This window comes from Vigna unguiculata, chromosome 5 (genome assembly GCF_004118075.2).
Source record: "Vigna unguiculata cultivar IT97K-499-35 chromosome 5, ASM411807v1, whole genome shotgun sequence".
In the NCBI taxonomy this organism is placed as follows: Eukaryota; Viridiplantae; Streptophyta; class Magnoliopsida; order Fabales; family Fabaceae; genus Vigna; species Vigna unguiculata.
The window spans coordinates 12,378,848-12,396,443 of record NC_040283.1 but is presented as its reverse complement, the minus strand read 5'-3'; the positions used below and the strand labels follow the sequence as shown (position 1 = coordinate 12,396,443).

Genomic DNA, 17,596 nt, shown 5'->3' with positions numbered 1-17,596 from the left:
ATATAATGATTTTTACAGTCTCATTATCATTCCAAATACATTGAATAGCAGAGCCATTTTTGTTTATACAAATTAGATATATAAAAATGTTTGGATATGTTTTACGTTATTTATCATTTTATTTTATTTTGAGTTTTCAATAATTTTTTGAATTACTTGTTTATCTGATAAATTAAACTTTTTGGTTTAAATCCTTAAATAATACATTCATTTGTATTTATTTCAATATTTAAAATTGGTTAAATTACTCTTTTGGTCCCTCTATTTGTCATGAAATTTCAGTTTGGTCCTCAAATTTTTCGTTGTCTCAATTTAGTCCTCATTTTCTTAAAAATGACTCAATATAGTCCTCATTATTAACTTTGACCAAATGGTGTTAAAGTCAACGTCATATGTCAATTTCTGTTTTATTTTAATTTTTTTTTAATTTTTTTTAATTTTTTACACTTGTCATTTCATAGTTGTGTCACGTGTCAAAGTAACTCAATTTGGTCTTAATATTTGTTTTTAGTTTCAATTTAGTCTCAATTTTTGTAAAAATGAAATAATATTGTCATCCCTTAAATCGACACTAAATTTACTTTTTTATAAATTTTATGGTGATATTCTTACTAAAATTAAAGTTTTTTAAATATTTCTATAAATATTTTAAATTAACTTTAAATTCTATACAAAAAATTAGACTTTGGTTTTGTTTTGAACTTGAAATTTAGTTCCTAAACTTATGTGTGACAAGTTATTTGATTTTTAATCTTCACTAAGTTTTTATAATACGATACATTTGATGTCTTTATATATGATGACAAAATTGTTAATTTTTGAAATTAAGTTTGGGGTTTAACTTTGTTTAATAATAAAACTAAAAAAACCCTTATTTAAAAATATTTCTACAAATATTTAATAAAAACGTCAATTTTATTAAGAATATCATCATAAGTTGTATACAAAGATTAAATTGAGTGTCAATATAAGGAAGGACAATATTGCTTCATTTTTACAAAAATTGGGACTAAAGTGAAACTAAAAACAAATATAGGGACTAAATTGAGTCATTTTGACACGTGGCACAACTGTGAAGTGAAACGTGTAAAAGATAAAAAAAATTCAAAAAAATTCAAAAAAACCAGAGATTGACACGTGACATTGACTTTAACACCGTCTGGTCAAAGTTAACAGTGAGGACCAAATTGAGTCAATTTTAAGAAAATGAGGACCAAATTGAGACAATGAAAAACTTGAGGACCAAAATGAAATTTCATGACAAATAGAGGGACCAAAAGAGTAATTTAACCTTTAAAATTTTATCATTATTAATTTTTAAATATTTGTATTGTCATAACATATATGTTTTTCATTATATGGAAATACCATATCAATGACATTGATCAACATCGAAGACTACTGAATCTTTTTATATAGGTTAAATTATTTCATAGGTCCCCATCTTTGTAACAAAATCTCAAGTAGGTCCCCTCTTTTTTATTTGACTCGATTGAGTTTCTATTTTGAAAAATTAGTTGCAATTAAGTCATTTTCGTTAGTGGTACAGTAACTGTGTTAACTATATGTCACGTGTCAGCACATTTTTTTTTTTAATTTTAATTTTTTTTTAATTTTTAATTTTTTATGATTTTTTTTAAAATAAAATATTACCACGTGTCAATCTGACGTTGTGCCACGTGGCAAAGACGTTGTGATGTGGTCGTGGTAATGTCACATGTCATTATTGGATGTGAAAAGTCACACTGTAGTCCCTATATTTGTTATTTTGTGTCAATTTGGTCTCAAATTTTTTAAAATTGAATTAATTTCATCAATCTACCAAATTTAATTTTTATAGAAATTTTACAATGTTATTTTTATTATAATTGATATTTTTAACAAAATTAAGTTTATTTAATGTATATTTTATATTGAATTTTATTTAAATTTTGTTTTAAATATTTATATATCTATAATTTATAGATAAATGTTAGAGTTGCTTTACAAAAAAAAAAACTTTACAAATTCAAATATAAAATTTTAAAATAATTTTATAACAATTTAAAATGAATATATTTATTTAAAATTTTATGATTCAATGTATAAAATTGTTATTTTTAAATCAACCCTAACATTTGTCTATAAATTATTGATATATAAATATTTGAAACAATATTTAAATAAAGTTAAATGAAAAATCAAAAAACTTAATCTTGTTAGAAATATCATTGTGAAATTTATATAAAAGTAAAATTTTGTCTCAATTTGAATAGAGTTGAAATTAATTCAATTTTAAAAAAATTGGGACCAAATTGAGACAAAATAATAAATATAGGGATTACATTAAAACTTCTTACATCCCATAGTGACACATGGCACTACCACTGCCACATGTTATATGGCACAACGTCAGTTTGACACGTGACAATTTTTTTATTTTTTAAAAATTAAAAAAAAAATCAAAACTACGTGCTGACATGTGACACATAGTTAACACCCTTAGTGTCCTACTAACGGAAAGACCTAATTATAACAAATTTTCCAAGATAGAGACCCAATTGAGTCAAATAAAAAAAAAGGAACCTACTTGAGATTTCGAAAATGAGAATCTTTGGAATTATTTAACCTTTTATATATACATTTATATTAGTATGCAGGTGGAATGATAAGGTGATTTGATGGTAAATTTGAAGGGAAAGGAGGTAGAGATTATGAGTTTAACTTTCTTATTAAAATTTTGGAGATATAAGGTAGATTTTGAGTTTGGAAAGAAGGATGAAAGAAATTGTAGGTTCAATTTTCATATTAACAAAATATTAACAACTAATATTTGTCAATAAAATATAAAACATTTTAGTATGTAAGTAAAATAATTTATTTGAATTTTAGTAAATTTTATATATTTGGTTGTTCTATAATTTTTGTACAGTAATTTTAACATCCTCAAAATTGTGGTATAATAATTTTAATACTCAAAAAGTTATGTGAAGATCCGTTAGTGATACTGACAATTGTATAATGATATTATAATTCCCATTTTTTTACTCTCATTCTTTATTTTCTGACACGACTTAATGTGAGTTATTAATTAATGTACCACTATCTTTTACTTTGAAATAATCAATAGTCCATACTAAATCATATAAGAAAATAGAGGATAAAAATAAGAATGAGAGTTAAAGTATAATTTTTCTTGATGATTTTATGACAAGTGAAACGGTTCAATAGGCTTGTGAGTCAGGTAACAAATGAGTCTTAAACAATGATTAAAATTTTCAATTTAAACAAAATGATTATTGGATGTTCAAAGCAAAAAATCGATTTATAGACTAAAATTTAATTTATATCTAAAAACGATATTATTATCGGCTCATCTGCAAACAATCCAATCTAAAAAGAACAATATTATCTACTTATCTTTGCCTATACAGAGTTAAAATTTAAAGAGAATGTTATCTACTTATACATTAACTCGTGATTTTTGTCAAATAATTATATTTCATTATGGATGTGTTTACACAATTTTTTAAAGATTTTTAGGAGAGCAAAATAGGAGAACAGTTGAAATTTTACTCTTTCAATAGCTAAATTAGCTAGCTATTCACAAACTAATGTATAGATTCTTTAAATGTGATTTTAACTTATTCATAACTTAATTTTAAGTTTATAAGTTTCTTTAATTTTATTTTATTTTCGTAAAAGTTTTTAGGAAAAAGCTCGTTGAAATAGTTATTGTAACTTTTTTTTCGTAGGTCGTTCTTTGCTTCTGTAACTTCCATTGCAAATCTGATCTAATAATGAATTATTTCTTTGGAGTTACAATATGGCACGCATAAAAAAAATACTTTTTTTCAAATTCAAAATATACATAAAAAATAAATAAAATGTAATCTATAATAATTTGGAGCCAAATAATTTTAGTTTCAGTTTAATAGATGAGTTTCAAATCCAAACTCATTATTTGATTTTAAATCCAATTCAATTAATTGAATATGGATGAAATACTTTCTTTTGAATTTTGAAAAATAAAAATTCAATATTCATCATCTTTTGTCAAAGGCAATTTTTTTTTTTTGTTTATCTAAAACTTTTACATTATCTTTAAAACGCCTCTTTAGCTTGGATTTTATCATCATCATCATCATCACCTCATAATCACTTAGAGCATTATAAACACCATCTTAATTAAGATTTTATTGGCTTGGTATCAAAGTATCATTAGATCAACTTCCATGAAAATGTCATTAGACCGACCTCTATAAGAGTATGTTGGATTACCTTTGATTGAAGTAACATCAAAAGAATTTACCTTTTTTTTTTTTTTAATTTAAAAGACCTAAACAGATCTACCTCAGATTCAATTCATGATTAAGCAAAATATTTATTACCAACACAATGTCTCAGAATCTAATGAGTGAAGAATAACTTAGTTTAGCTTGCCACGCAGTTTGATTTCAGTTTACCAAACCAAGAAAAACGACATTCACTGTCACTGGCATTACTCAAGAACATCACAAGTTCACCTCAACACAGATTTTAGATTAAGGAAAGATTGCGTACAAAAATACAAGATTACAAAGATTTTCAAATAAAATGCCAATTTGAAAATTTGTTCATGGAACCATTAAAAAAGAAAAAGTTAAAGTTGACTTATATATGACAGCATTTACTTGCACAGACCAAAAAAATGTTCAGAGAGGAAGGTTAAGACCTTTGCCAACATCAACCCCAATCACCTGAAGTATTCCCTTGTTTATTATCTGCAAAACCATACAGTTAATAACCAAACTCATCATCAATACCTATGCTCAAAGCAAAAATGGTAAGAAAATATGTATAAAAAATTACTTTTATCAATTCAAAATCATTAAAGCCATGTGGTATATACATAGCAGTTAAAAGATGAACACTCACAAACTCTACAACAAAAACTCCAATGATTCCAATCATGCAAGCTCTAGAGTTCCATATTTCTGCAGTTCTAGTGAACCCAAGAAACGGAGGCTTAAACTGAGGCTCAACTTTTGGAAATTCCACCTGAAAGAACCAGACAAACATGCCCAATTGCTTCATAATCATCAACAACAAAGTGAGAGGAAAAAAAAAACAACAAAAAAAGCTGCAACAAGAAATGGGAATGACAGAAGAAGCAAAAGAAGAAGCTTTACACCAGCAGGGGGCTTGACTGCGCGTACAACGAGGGAAACCCTTTTGGATCGATTTAAAGATCGATTTTGAAGCAAAAAAAGTTGATTTTTTGGAGACTTGATTGATGGGGTGGTTGCAGGTATGAATGATGAGAACAAAGTGGTGGATGAAGTTGCCATGGCTATTGTTCACAAGCATAACCAGTGCTTGTTCCTGTGCCTTATCTACTTCTTTTTTCTTTTCTTGTTTGCTCTTGTTTTTTTGTGTGGTTGAGATCGGAACAAGTGGGAGTGAAAAAGTGTCTACGTGTAACTATAAGTGTGGTGGTAATGATGCTATATATCTGATTATTTTGAAAATTATAAACTCTGAAATTTTGTCTAAGCCCTGACTCTTGCTAATAAATCCATTTTTAAAAAAATCTGTAAATGAATATTTGTTGATTTTTTTCTGTAATAGACTTATTTATTATTTATGGGAGAGAATTTCATTTAAGATAGTCAAATAATAACATCGTTAGCATGGGAACAATGGTTAGAATTTAGTTTATGAGGAATTGAGTTGACGTTACTTTTTTCTATTTTTTTTTATTTTCGAAAGAAAATTGGAAAATTTCTTATGAATTTTACTTTGGAATAATCTAATTCTAAGTGGATTTTTTTTATGTTGGACAACATTGTACATAAATAGGAACTCGATTTATAAAAGATCAAATTTCTAGTTATTTTCTAACATTGAACGACATTGTTCACAATTACAAATTTGACTCCGTAAACATAGAATTCTCACTAATAATTTTTCAATCCTAACAATTGTAATTTTAGTCCTTATATTTAAAGAAAAAACAAAATCTTGTAGTTTTTTTTTTTTAAATTTCTCCCACAAGTTTAATCCTTTAATTTTAATTGACTATAATTTTGGTCATGAAATTCATTTTGCGCCATTTTGATCCTTTAACCTTTAATTAATTATAACTATTCCATTTTTAATTTAAAAAATATATTAAATCACCATCAAATTATATTTATTAAAAGAATACCTACAACTCGTACGTCATTTACCCTTTTCAATGAAAAAAGAGAGTCATATAGTATTATGTGTTTTTCCTCCAATTTCATTATGTAAGTAAAAGATAATTGAACTGACAATTGAAAAAAAAAATTATGAGTAATTAAAAATGAAAGAACGAAAATTACATTAAAAATATTCAAAGACTGAAATGAAGTATAATTAACATTTTAGAGATTAAAATTCTAAAAAATAATATAGGACCTAAATTGTGGATTTTATAGAATTTAGAAACTAAAATTAAAATTAAACTTAATTTAGAGACTAAAATAGAATATGCTTTTAACTTTTTAAACCAATTTGCAATTTGAATGAGCACACAAATTTATATTCATAACATAATCTTTTTCTAATAAGATATGTGAATTTGTCTCACAAATCTCCACTTTAATTTTAATTTTCTTCAACATCAATATTAATAGTAACATATGATGCACCGATACTTCAACTTAGGTCACGTATTCCTGTTCGACACGTATCGTGTCCGATACTTTAGGATACGTTAACAATATTTATCAATGAAGTATCTACTTTATAAAGTCGTAATACACTACAATAAAATCTTTGAAAAGTGAACAATTTTAGTGACAAAAATTAATTAGTTACTATATAGTAACCAAATTGACAACTAAAATAGTTCCAAAAAATTATAATTAGTCTCTAAATTGATAATTAAAATAATTAAAATTATGAATTGGTTTTTAAATTGGTCACTAACATTAGCTACCCGGTTTTGGCTATCAAAATAGCTGGTCTCTAATTAGGAATTTTGAATTCACACATTAATAATCATATATTTATTATATTTGTAAGAATTATTGTACATTTTTCAATATTTATATATTGCGTATCTATCACATATCGTATCCTATTATTTTGAAAATAAATGTATCGACGTATCGGATACATATCGTATCCGATACACACGTATCGTATTTGTGCATCATAGATAGTAACAATCAATGTTAATCACAATCCCTAAACATATTTACAATATTCTTTCTCATATCAATCTTTTTCACTTTAATGCTTTCATTTGTGTGAATGAAGTGATATCTGATACAAATATATTTTGTTCATTCACAACTTGTTCTTTGGCCAACAAAATTATATCAAGACTATCATAAAAGATGATAAAATATCTTATGGAAAAACTCTCACAAGTAATGAGCCCTTCAATTAAATCCTATAATTCACAATTTCAATTAAAGTCATATACTATACTGTAGTTGGTAAAAAAAAACTACATATCGCAAGATAATGTTGACTAATGAGTTGTTAAGCAAAAACATATTTAATTGTATATAGGTTTACAAATTACTAATAGTTAGAATTTGAATAATTTGCACAAGTGGACAATGTTCTACTCTTGTAGATAAGTACCGGATTAAAAGTATCACTAAGGTACCTAAAGATATATTTCACCACTTTTCAATGTTCCTTTTCAAGATTGTCCATGTATATGCTCATCATATTGACTATTTTAGCAAAGTTAGGTTGAGTACATACATTGGATATATCAAACTTCCCACTATAGTAGCATAAGGAACATGAAACATATCCCTCTATGTTTCAAATTGAGTAGTACTGAATGCACAAGAACAAATAGACAATGTCAAAGGAGTCATAACTAACTTGGCATGTGACATACCAAAATGGTTCAGGACATTTTGAATATAATCTCTTTAACTCAAGGACAGTTTCTTTTAAGCAGGATTTCATATAATCTCCATATCTAAAATCTTTTTAGAAGCTTTAATCTTCTCCACCTCATATTCGTTGCTTAACAACGATTTCAACTTTTGAATCTAAACATGTTCTTGGACCTATAAACATATTGTCTACATACATATAGGTTGATAAACCTAAGAACCATCATTTGTATTCCTATGATAAATGCATGCTTCATAAAGACTTTAGTATATCCATAAGACGATGAAATCATTAAACCTCCTTACCACAATCTTAGAAATTGCTTCAACCTATACAATAGGATTTGTTGTTCAAAAATCTTGTCCTCCTTTTCGAGCTCCTTGAAACCTTCTGTTTGAGAAAAAAAATCCTCTTCAACATAAGGAGTAAGACAATTTTCACATTAAGTTGCTCTAGTTTCAGTTATAGTGCACTAGAGCAAGAAGAAATTTGATGGATGTGTGTTTGAGAACTAAAGAACAAATCTCATAATATTGGACACCTTCATTTTGAATATAATCCTCAACTATCAGGAAAGAATTATACTTAATGAAAAGAGTATTGGACGTGCTAAATTGTCTAATGTCCGGTTTCAATATTGTTCGCTTCAAAGTAAAATTGTCCAACCTTCTTCTTAAAGATTCATTTTAATTCAACAAATCTTCTTCCTTTTGGTAGATCCACTAAATTCTAACAAATCTCCTTATACATTGCCATAATGCACTTAATAAATTCACTACAAGTGAATGTCTCCTTATGGCACCCAAACTTACACTCAAAGGGAAAAAAAATCATCACATCATCAAATATGTAACTCATGTAAGATTTTCTATCTTCATAAGACGTTTGAATTATAAAACACAATGTGTTTAGGAGGTCTTGATTTTAAACCCTAATTTTTGTGCAAATGTTGATGTCACTTTTGGAAGTCCATTTCAATTTATTTGTACTCTTTAAAAAGATGATTTCTCTTTTTTGATAGAAGAACCTTCAATCTCTACCCGGTAGAAAACCTCATTAGATCTACATGACCTTTCTTCGTATTTAAGATTTAGAAATGATGTTTCATCAAACATCACATATCCCTTAAACCATACCTCAAATTATTTTGTAAATTAATGACAATGATTCATCAAGTTGTATTAACTTTCTCAACGTAGAATCTTCTTTCCAACCTTGAATTGTACAACATTCCCCTTTCTCTCTAACAAGATCTAATCTATCATTTCCACTACTTCATTATCTTGAGGAATATGATAAATAATGTATTGCCTTGCAATGTTTTCATCTCTATATAATTGGTTAAATTCTCTAGAGCATAACCAATCTATTGTTTATCCTTAACCACTTCACTTTCCTACCGTTTTAGTTAAGCAGAAGTGTTTTCAATGCTTGAAGTAACTAAAAGCTTTAGATTTATGCTTCATTGTAAAACCCAAGTCATCCTCAAGTAATTATAAATGATAGAGAGAAAGTGACTAATTATAAACCATCTTTAAAAAATATTTAGGAAATTATTAAATTCTGACAAAATTATTTTAAAATTTACATGACCTTTTTCTTAAAAAAAAAAAACTTTTGGAATGTGAATTAAATATCTCCATTATATTGACCTAAAATCTTTTAGAAATTGAGATAGCCTCGTGCATAAAAGTATGCAAAAACTCGTTGCGTAAGCAGTTCTAAATATTTTTTTTTATTAAAAAATATCAATGACAGCTTTTTAAAATAAAAGTAATTTTTGTTAAGATAAATTAAACAAATAAATTCTTAATACTCTTTTATCTTCCGTCTTAAAATTTGAAAATCATTATAAGTTTATAAGTTTGTGTTCAATGAAAGCTTAAATTTAGTATGAATTTGATTGATTTAAATAGTATCAAGTTATTTTTTATGATTTATCAAAGTTCATTAATTATTGGTTCATAAATAGTTGAAAGAATTAGGTACTTTAAGGTTTGAGATCAAATAGGAATTAAAGAACACCCACTTAACATGCCAAATGTAGGATGACAATGATGTGTTACATTTTATTGTGTGAAGGCAATGTAAAAAAGAAAAAAAAAAAGTGCATCGTCTATCATCTTTTCTTCTTTTCATGCGGGAATGTAAAATAAAGTAATTTATTCTCTGAAAGCCAAAATTATTAAAGTGGTCACGATGGAAATATAGACTTACTTAATCTTCCATCACATAGTATTGAAAATTTAAATAAAGTTAAGAGTTTTATATTAAATAAAAATTAGAAAATTGAAACAAGTTAATAAATTTGTTTTAAAATTTCGTATTATCAATGCCCTTTTTAAATTAAACTCGAGTTAATCGCAGTTGAATATCTGAAACTTAAAAAAACTTTTTTATAGAAATTCGTGCAATATTAACATAAAAGAATTTTGAGTAAGTAATAATTAGTTATTAATGTTGGGAAAGCCTAAATGACAATAATTGAATGTTGATTGGTCTCGGTACATTGTGAACCACATAAATTTTGTGGGGCTTCAACTTTTGAAGTGTCCGCTTTCTATGTGATTTTACTAAAACATCATTCTCAATTCTCAATATGAAATCAAAGTTGTTTTGAAACAATGGCCATGAAGAAATTCATAATTCAGTTAAACAAATACATAGAAGTGATAATCTAGTGGGGACATGAGAAAAAAGCTATGTTGTCACTATTTATGTTCGTACTTCAAAATATGTGACAGACTCTCACGCTGAATCTTCTGTCATATTGACTAGTCTAGTTTTTCTTTCTTTCCTAATAAAGAGGCATAAACTCAAACTATAGATCTATGATATGACCACATAAGAGTCAAAATGGAGTAACAAACACAAGACACCGAACTCTATGTTCTTTTCTATTTTCGATAACTCATTTCACATCAGAATATGATACAAAATCAAATAACAAATATCAAGAATGCGATGAAATGAAATACAATGAAATAGAACAATCATCAACATTTCATGTGTCTTTTTTCTAAAATCAACGTCCACCAGAGAGAAGTGATTCAGCAATTGAAGAAGTGCGAGAGATTGGCCTATCCATGGATGAAGGATAAGACATTGGACAATCCTGAAAGTCTTCATGCAGGCCAAATCTTAAGCCAGTGGAAGATAAGCTAAGCAAAGATAAATCTGGCAGAGGCACATCCCTCTCCAAATACTGAACAACTTGGCGCATGCTTGGTCTGGCTGAAGGATCTGAATGTGAGCACAACAAAGCTAGTTTCAACACCAACTCCACCTCCTCTGCCTTATAATTTGTGCCCAAATTTGGATCCCTTGCCTCGAGAATCTCACCTCTTTTCCAACAGTTATACACCCAATCAACCAGAATTTCACTCCCAGAACACCCCATTTGCTCTATTGGCCTTCTTCCACACACAACCTCTAGCATAAATGCACCAAAAGCAAACACATCAGAGTTTGTAGTGGCCTTACCTGTTCTAGTGTGCTCTGGGGCTAGGTACCCAAGTGTTCCAACCACATGAGTAGTGTGAGGGTCACTTCCATGCTCATACAACCTTGAAAGACCAAAGTCCCCTAATCTACCATTCAATTCGGCATCAAGTAGCACATTACTAGCCTTAATGTCTCTGTGGACCACAACTTGCTCCCATTCCTCATGCAGATAAAGCAGACCTGAAGCAACCCCTTTGGTGATTCTAAATCTCTGGCTCCAATTTAGGGTCACTCTTGGTTTGTTGTAGAGATACTTGTCAAGGCTTCCATTTGGCATGTAGTCATAGACCAATAGTAACTCTCCTTTGCGCCTGCAGTACCCCAGAAGGGGAACCAGATTCTTGTGCCTGAGACGCCCAATGCTAACAATTTCTGCCACAAATTCTCTCATCCCTTGTCTTGATTCATGGGACACCTTCTTCACTGCAACCTCAAGTTTTGAAATTGGCATCACACCTTTGTACACTCTGCCAAATCCACCGCTTCCCAATAGCTCCTTCTCCCTGAACCCCTTTGTTGCCAGGCTAAGATCTTTGTACTTGAACCTGTGAGGACCATAGTCTTGCTCCCAATCTTCAAGCAGCTCCGTGAACTTCTTCCTTTTCATGACATGAACCATTGCAAGAGCCACCACCACGATGACCAAAATGACTGATATGATAGGCAAAACAATAATAAGAACCTTAGACTGTTCTTTACTGCCTCGTCCAGGTAGCTTGGGGAGTTCAGAGATGGCAAGTTGTTCAGCCTGGCCATTCAACTTAAAGCTCCAACCCAAAATATAATGATAACTTTGAATTGACCCAGTTGAGGATGAGAATCCAACGTACATGCTATTGTTAAGAATTGGAGAAAGATCTTTGCTTAAAGATAACAAAGGCCTTTCTGGTTTGCCTATGTTGATTGGAGCTAAAGTAACATCAATCTGCTTCTTTAGGCCATCATATTCCACCCATAACTGCATTGGGTAGCCACTGATGAGACTCAAATTCTTAATCCCCCCGTCACTGTAATATCCTGCAGGGACTGACTTAACCGACTTCAATTCGTTGACATCAATTCCAACATGGTTGTCATTGATATCACCAAATTCAATGTTCTGAATAGTATCGAGCTCCACCCCGAAAACATGGTTGCCGGTGTCGCCATTGTTGGTGTTATCAAACAGGCCAAGGTACTGGCTTGGCAGAGAATTTGGAAGCCCTTTTGTTGGAGAAACCACAAACACAATCCCATGACCACTCAAATCCGGATACTCAGAACTTATCGCAAACACAAAGGAGGTGGAGAAAGAAGATGCACTTCCATTTGTGGTGTTCTTGAAGGCTATTGGACTTTGGAAGAAAGCATGACCCTTTTGTTGCCTGGTGTGGTTGGTGAGTTTAAGCATGCCACAGGAGGTGAACTCAGCGCCGCCGTCAAGATACAAATGAGGTGCTGATCGGAACCCATTATAGGTGAAACTCACGGAATCTTCACCAGTCACTGTTGTTGTTGCCAGCACAAACACCACTGCTACAACCTCGAGAAACATGGTTTTCTATGTTTCACAAATTCGTTTACTTCTGGCCAAGGCTAAATTTCTTCCCTGTTTCTATGTTTTCTCAACCGCCCAAAACGTGTACCACAATTTGAACTTTCAATTGCGGTCCACGAGGAAAGATCCTGGCACTTTCACTGCGAAGAAAACGAACCTCCTCACAGTTGCGTCTCTAGGTGTTAAACGAGGAATTCAAGATTTGAGATTGCAAAAGTTAAAGATTACCAACAACGCAAAAAATCAGATACATCACTTTCACTTTCTCTATTCTCTCTTCCATTTTTTTCAAAACTGTATGCACTATTATTTAATTCACAAACATAGTTATTACATTTGGTGCATAATCAGACATCACGGACAAAACAACTACTTCATTACTGATTAGCACACGTTGGAACAATTCAATATTTGCCAAGTAACATTCTCAACGTGATTAGTTAATGTTATTTTACTATGTTACCTTAAATAATCAAAGTTGTAGTAATTAAGGAGAAAAAAAAAATGAGAAATTGTGTTTGTGGAAAGTTCCTCTCATATCGAAGTTTGTGACTAGAGTCAATTACTACGTGACAAAGAGGTGAGTAGGGACCCCTCTCTTTGCGGGTGATATGTGTATAGTACGTTTTTTTGTATTTTGGCAGGAAAAAAAGTGACAGAAGAAGGGTGGAAAAGATAAAGAGAAAAAGAGAAAAAAAATAAAGACACAGGAATAAAGCCTTTTTTAATTCTTGCTTCATAAGCATCTTGTGAGTAAAATAAAGTTGGTTCTCACTTTCATGGCGCTTAAATTTCAAAAGTTTCATACTTCAATTTCATTGAATAAGGAAACAATTATGAGTGAACTTGTTCCACCGGAAGAAAATTTAAAATTTCATGTTCAGATAAAAAACAAAATATTTCATTTAAGAAGAAATTCAAAATATAGGGTAAAAAACACTTTATCTTACTGATTTATGAGTTTGGTTGTATTTTCCACTCTGATTTAATAGATATAACTTTTCACTCCTCATTAAACAATTATCTGCACATGAAGAAAATGCAGTGTATTAAAAGAGTAATTTATCAATTGTTTTTCTTTGTTAGCTTTGGATTGTGGTCGATGCATTTTCCGTGCTTTCTTTTTCATTCAAATTTTCATCTTTTAATGATTTTTCTCCTGTTTTCCCTCTCTCACGGCTTAAATTAAAGTATCTATATGAATTTATTGACAAACATTGATGAAAGAGGGTAATGTTAATGGTGAGAATAACTTTCAGAAACAATATAAATTTAGGACAATTTTATTATCAGTTAGATCAATCAAATTTCTTAATATTGATGAATTAATTAATTAGATCTTATAAATAACAACAATAAGAATATCCATTAAACATTAAAGTATGTTTTTTACAGCAAAAACATTAAAAACACATTATTCACATATAATTACAATTTTTGTAGAGTTATTAGTTTTTTTACAATATTTCCGCTATCCTAATTGATTAATGTATATTTTCTCTAATGAACTCTTTTCAATAGTTTAATAATGTGTTAGCAATATTCTACTCAAGAAAGTTATCTCCTTATTATACGAAAAATGTGATTATTTTTCCTAGAAAAAATATTTTACTGAACTATACGTTTCTTATACCACTGATTGAAGATAATAACACAAATATACAAATCAATGCCCAACTACATATTGAAAATTAAGGATATTACTCTAAAAAAAGAATTTAAAAACCTTTTATTCTTAGCTTCAGAACATATAAGTCAAGTTAAGATACGAGAATATAAAATTCACATCACTATTGCAATTTGTTTCTGTTATATACACGTTATAACTGAAACTATTCAGTAACCTTTTTAAGAAATATTCTAAATGAATTGTTTGATTAGACCTAAAAGATGTTTTAAATATATTTCTATTAAGTAAAATGAGTAAGTTTGACTTTGATTACTGCAAAAAAAAAAAAAAAATACCTTCTGAAATTAAAAGATTGTATGACATTAATTAATTATTTAGGTGTTAGAAAAAATAATAAAGTGACTATTCGTAGTGGACAAACTAGTGCTATAATATATTGTTTACATGTGATGTTTTAAAATTCTTAAATTCTGTGAAGTAAAGTTATTTATTTATCTTCAAATGAATATTAAGGTATCAAAAGTAATGATTTGAATTTTTTAAGAAACAAAAATTAAAATATATTTTATAAAATTTTTAAAGATTTAAAATAGTTATTGAAATTTTGAAGGGATAAAATAAGAATTAAAAAGAAGAAAATTTAACCTTTAATTCCACAGACTAACATATATATATATATATATATATATATATATATATATATATATATATATATATATACTGCTTTAAAGTATTTTTAAAAAATTCAAAATATAATTAATTTACATTTTTTTTTGGTACCAGCATTTGAATTGAAGGATTTATAATACACATTCTTCAATATTCTAAGAGTGTATTATCTAATTATTGGGTAAAGTCCCTGTAAAATTTATAATATACTAAATATATTCTATAAAAATTAAATAAAATTTCTATATATTTTGTAATTTAAACATATTTTAAAGTCACTAGAATCTAGAAATAGAAAACTTACCTAACAAACAATCTTATAGTGTTAATTATATATTTAACAAAAATGATTTCTAATAATAGAGTTAACTTTTTAAAATATCATCTACAAACTTCCATTAAACTTGGTTTCGTCGCAGTGAAGGTGGCTCGCAGCGACGCCGATCTGTTTCGCGTGCGGGTTTTGCGTCAGCGATAGTGGGTCACGGCGATCTGGTTCCGCGACTTAGGGCTCGTGAGGGTACTTAGGCACAATCTGTGGCGGCGCGCACCAGGGTCTTGATGGGAGAACGCCGGTGGAAACGATTGTTGCGCGAGGGTTTCGCGCTTTGGTTCCTGTCCAGGCCGTATCTCCGACAGTTTCACGTCCTGGTGGCTGGTTCTAGTTATGGTTCACAGCGGCGCTTCGCAGGTGACAGTCAAGGTGGCTAGGGTTCCAATCTGGCTAAGTCAGTGATGACTATGGATTGGCGGCATAGATTCATTTTTAGGGGTTAACTCGTAATCGAGAAAAGATTAGATCCTAATAAAATATAATTTTATTTATTTTATATATTTTTTGGTTGTTTAATATATAAAATAAATATATTTGGTTTTGGAATAAATAAATAATCAAATTTTGGTTTTGTTTAATATTTTAAATGAGTTAATTGAATCAAGAAGTCAACAAAGTGATCTCTCTAGAGTAATAGTTCGTGAAAAATATTAAATGTTGGTGTTTATGTACATTCATGCGGGTATTGATCGGTCCAAAGGAAGATTAATATTTGCATACACACTTATGATAATAAACATGTGATAATTATAAAGATTTGCTTTGTCGATGATAAATTAATCCAAAGATTGGTTTGTTGTTGGACGTGCTTTATTATCAATGTTTGATCATTACAATAAGATACCTCAAGCAGCAGTTAATATTATTGTCCAAAGACTTGATATTAATGGTGCATTGGGTGTCTTGGGATGAGTTAAACCATTATTTGAACATATTTATAATGATTTATTTTATTATGTGAGCTTAATAAGTTATTCCTCTGTTTTATATACAGCTACAATTGCTTCTGTATATGCCAATGTAAATTTTGTTCTGATCCTCAATGGAACAAATTTTAAGGACTGGAACGAGAACATTGAAATTATTCTTGGTTGCATGAATTTGGATCTTGCGTTAAGGACTAAGCAACCCCTTACTCCTACGACGTCTAGTACTCTTGAAGACGGGAGGGATTATGAGAAGTGTGATCGCTCAAACCGCATGAGCATAATGATCATTAAGCGCGACATCCTGGAGGTGTTTAGGGGCATTGTTTCTGAAAACATAACAACTGCCAAAGAATTCCTTGCTGGGATTGAGAAGCGCTTTGCAAAAAGCGATAAGGCGGAGGCAAGCACTCTTCTTCAGAATTTGATCTCCATGAAATATCAAGGCAAAGGAAATATCAGGGAATACATTATGAGCATGCCTAACATTGTTTTCAAACTCAAGGCACTAAAGTTTGAACTCTCAGAAGACTTACTCATTCATTTGGTGCTGATTTCTCTTCCCGCACAGTTTAATCAGTTTAAAGTATCTTATAATTGTCAAAAGGATAAATGGTCTCTTAATGAGCTCATTTCATACTATGTGCGAGAAGAGGAAAGACTAAAGCAAGACAAGACAGAAAGTGCTCATTTTGTAAGCACTTCAAAGGCTAAAGGCAAATGAAAGAGATCGGAGGATCCCAAGAAGGAAGCTGCTAAGGGTCCAGAACAAAAGAAACAATCTCAGGAAAGCAAATGTTTTTTTTTACAATAAGACTGGACACGTAAAGAAGAAATGTGCCAAATATCATGCTTGGCGTGCAAAGAAAGGTATGTTTCTTACTTTGGTCTGTTCTGAAGTCAATTTAGCGTCAGTACCTAGTAACACTTGGTGGTTAGACTTAGGTGCAACTACTAACATCAATGTTTCTATGAAGGGTTGCCTAAACTACCGGAAGCCAATTGATTCTGATAGATGGATATACGTTGGAGATGGATAATCGGTGGAGGTGGAGGCTATTGGGCATTTTAGATTATTGTTATGTAATGGTTTTTATTTGGATTTGAAAGACACTTTTGTTGTGTCGTCATTTAGACGGAATTTA

General features: G+C 29.8%; 3 protein-coding genes across 3 annotated transcripts; 1 reads left to right on the top strand and 2 right to left on the bottom strand.

Annotated features, from left to right (window-relative positions):
- Positions 1 to 4,440: 4,440 nt before the first annotated feature.
- Positions 4,441 to 5,413, bottom strand: LOC114185723 (light-harvesting complex-like protein OHP1, chloroplastic). Its single transcript, XM_028073598.1, has 3 exons — positions 5,151 to 5,413; positions 4,897 to 5,019; positions 4,441 to 4,742 (listed from the first exon to the last, which is right to left on the bottom strand). The coding sequence occupies exons 1-3, from the start codon at positions 5,307 to 5,309 to the stop codon at positions 4,674 to 4,676; spliced, it is 351 nt and encodes a 116-aa protein (XP_027929399.1). The 5' UTR covers positions 5,310 to 5,413; the 3' UTR covers positions 4,441 to 4,673.
- A 5,338-nt stretch (positions 5,414 to 10,751) lies between these two features.
- LOC114183045 (L-type lectin-domain containing receptor kinase IV.1) lies at positions 10,752 to 13,138 on the bottom strand. Its single transcript, XM_028069877.1, has one exon. It carries the CDS (start codon positions 12,887 to 12,889, stop codon positions 10,877 to 10,879), a length of 2,013 nt encoding a protein of 670 aa, XP_027925678.1. The 5' UTR covers positions 12,890 to 13,138; the 3' UTR covers positions 10,752 to 10,876.
- A 2,614-nt stretch (positions 13,139 to 15,752) lies between these two features.
- LOC114184363 lies at positions 15,753 to 17,175 on the top strand. The gene is made up of 2 exons (XM_028071676.1): positions 15,753 to 15,882; positions 16,520 to 17,175. The coding sequence occupies exons 1-2, from the start codon at positions 15,753 to 15,755 to the stop codon at positions 17,173 to 17,175; spliced, it is 786 nt and encodes a 261-aa protein (XP_027927477.1).
- Positions 17,176 to 17,596: the final 421 nt, after the last annotated feature.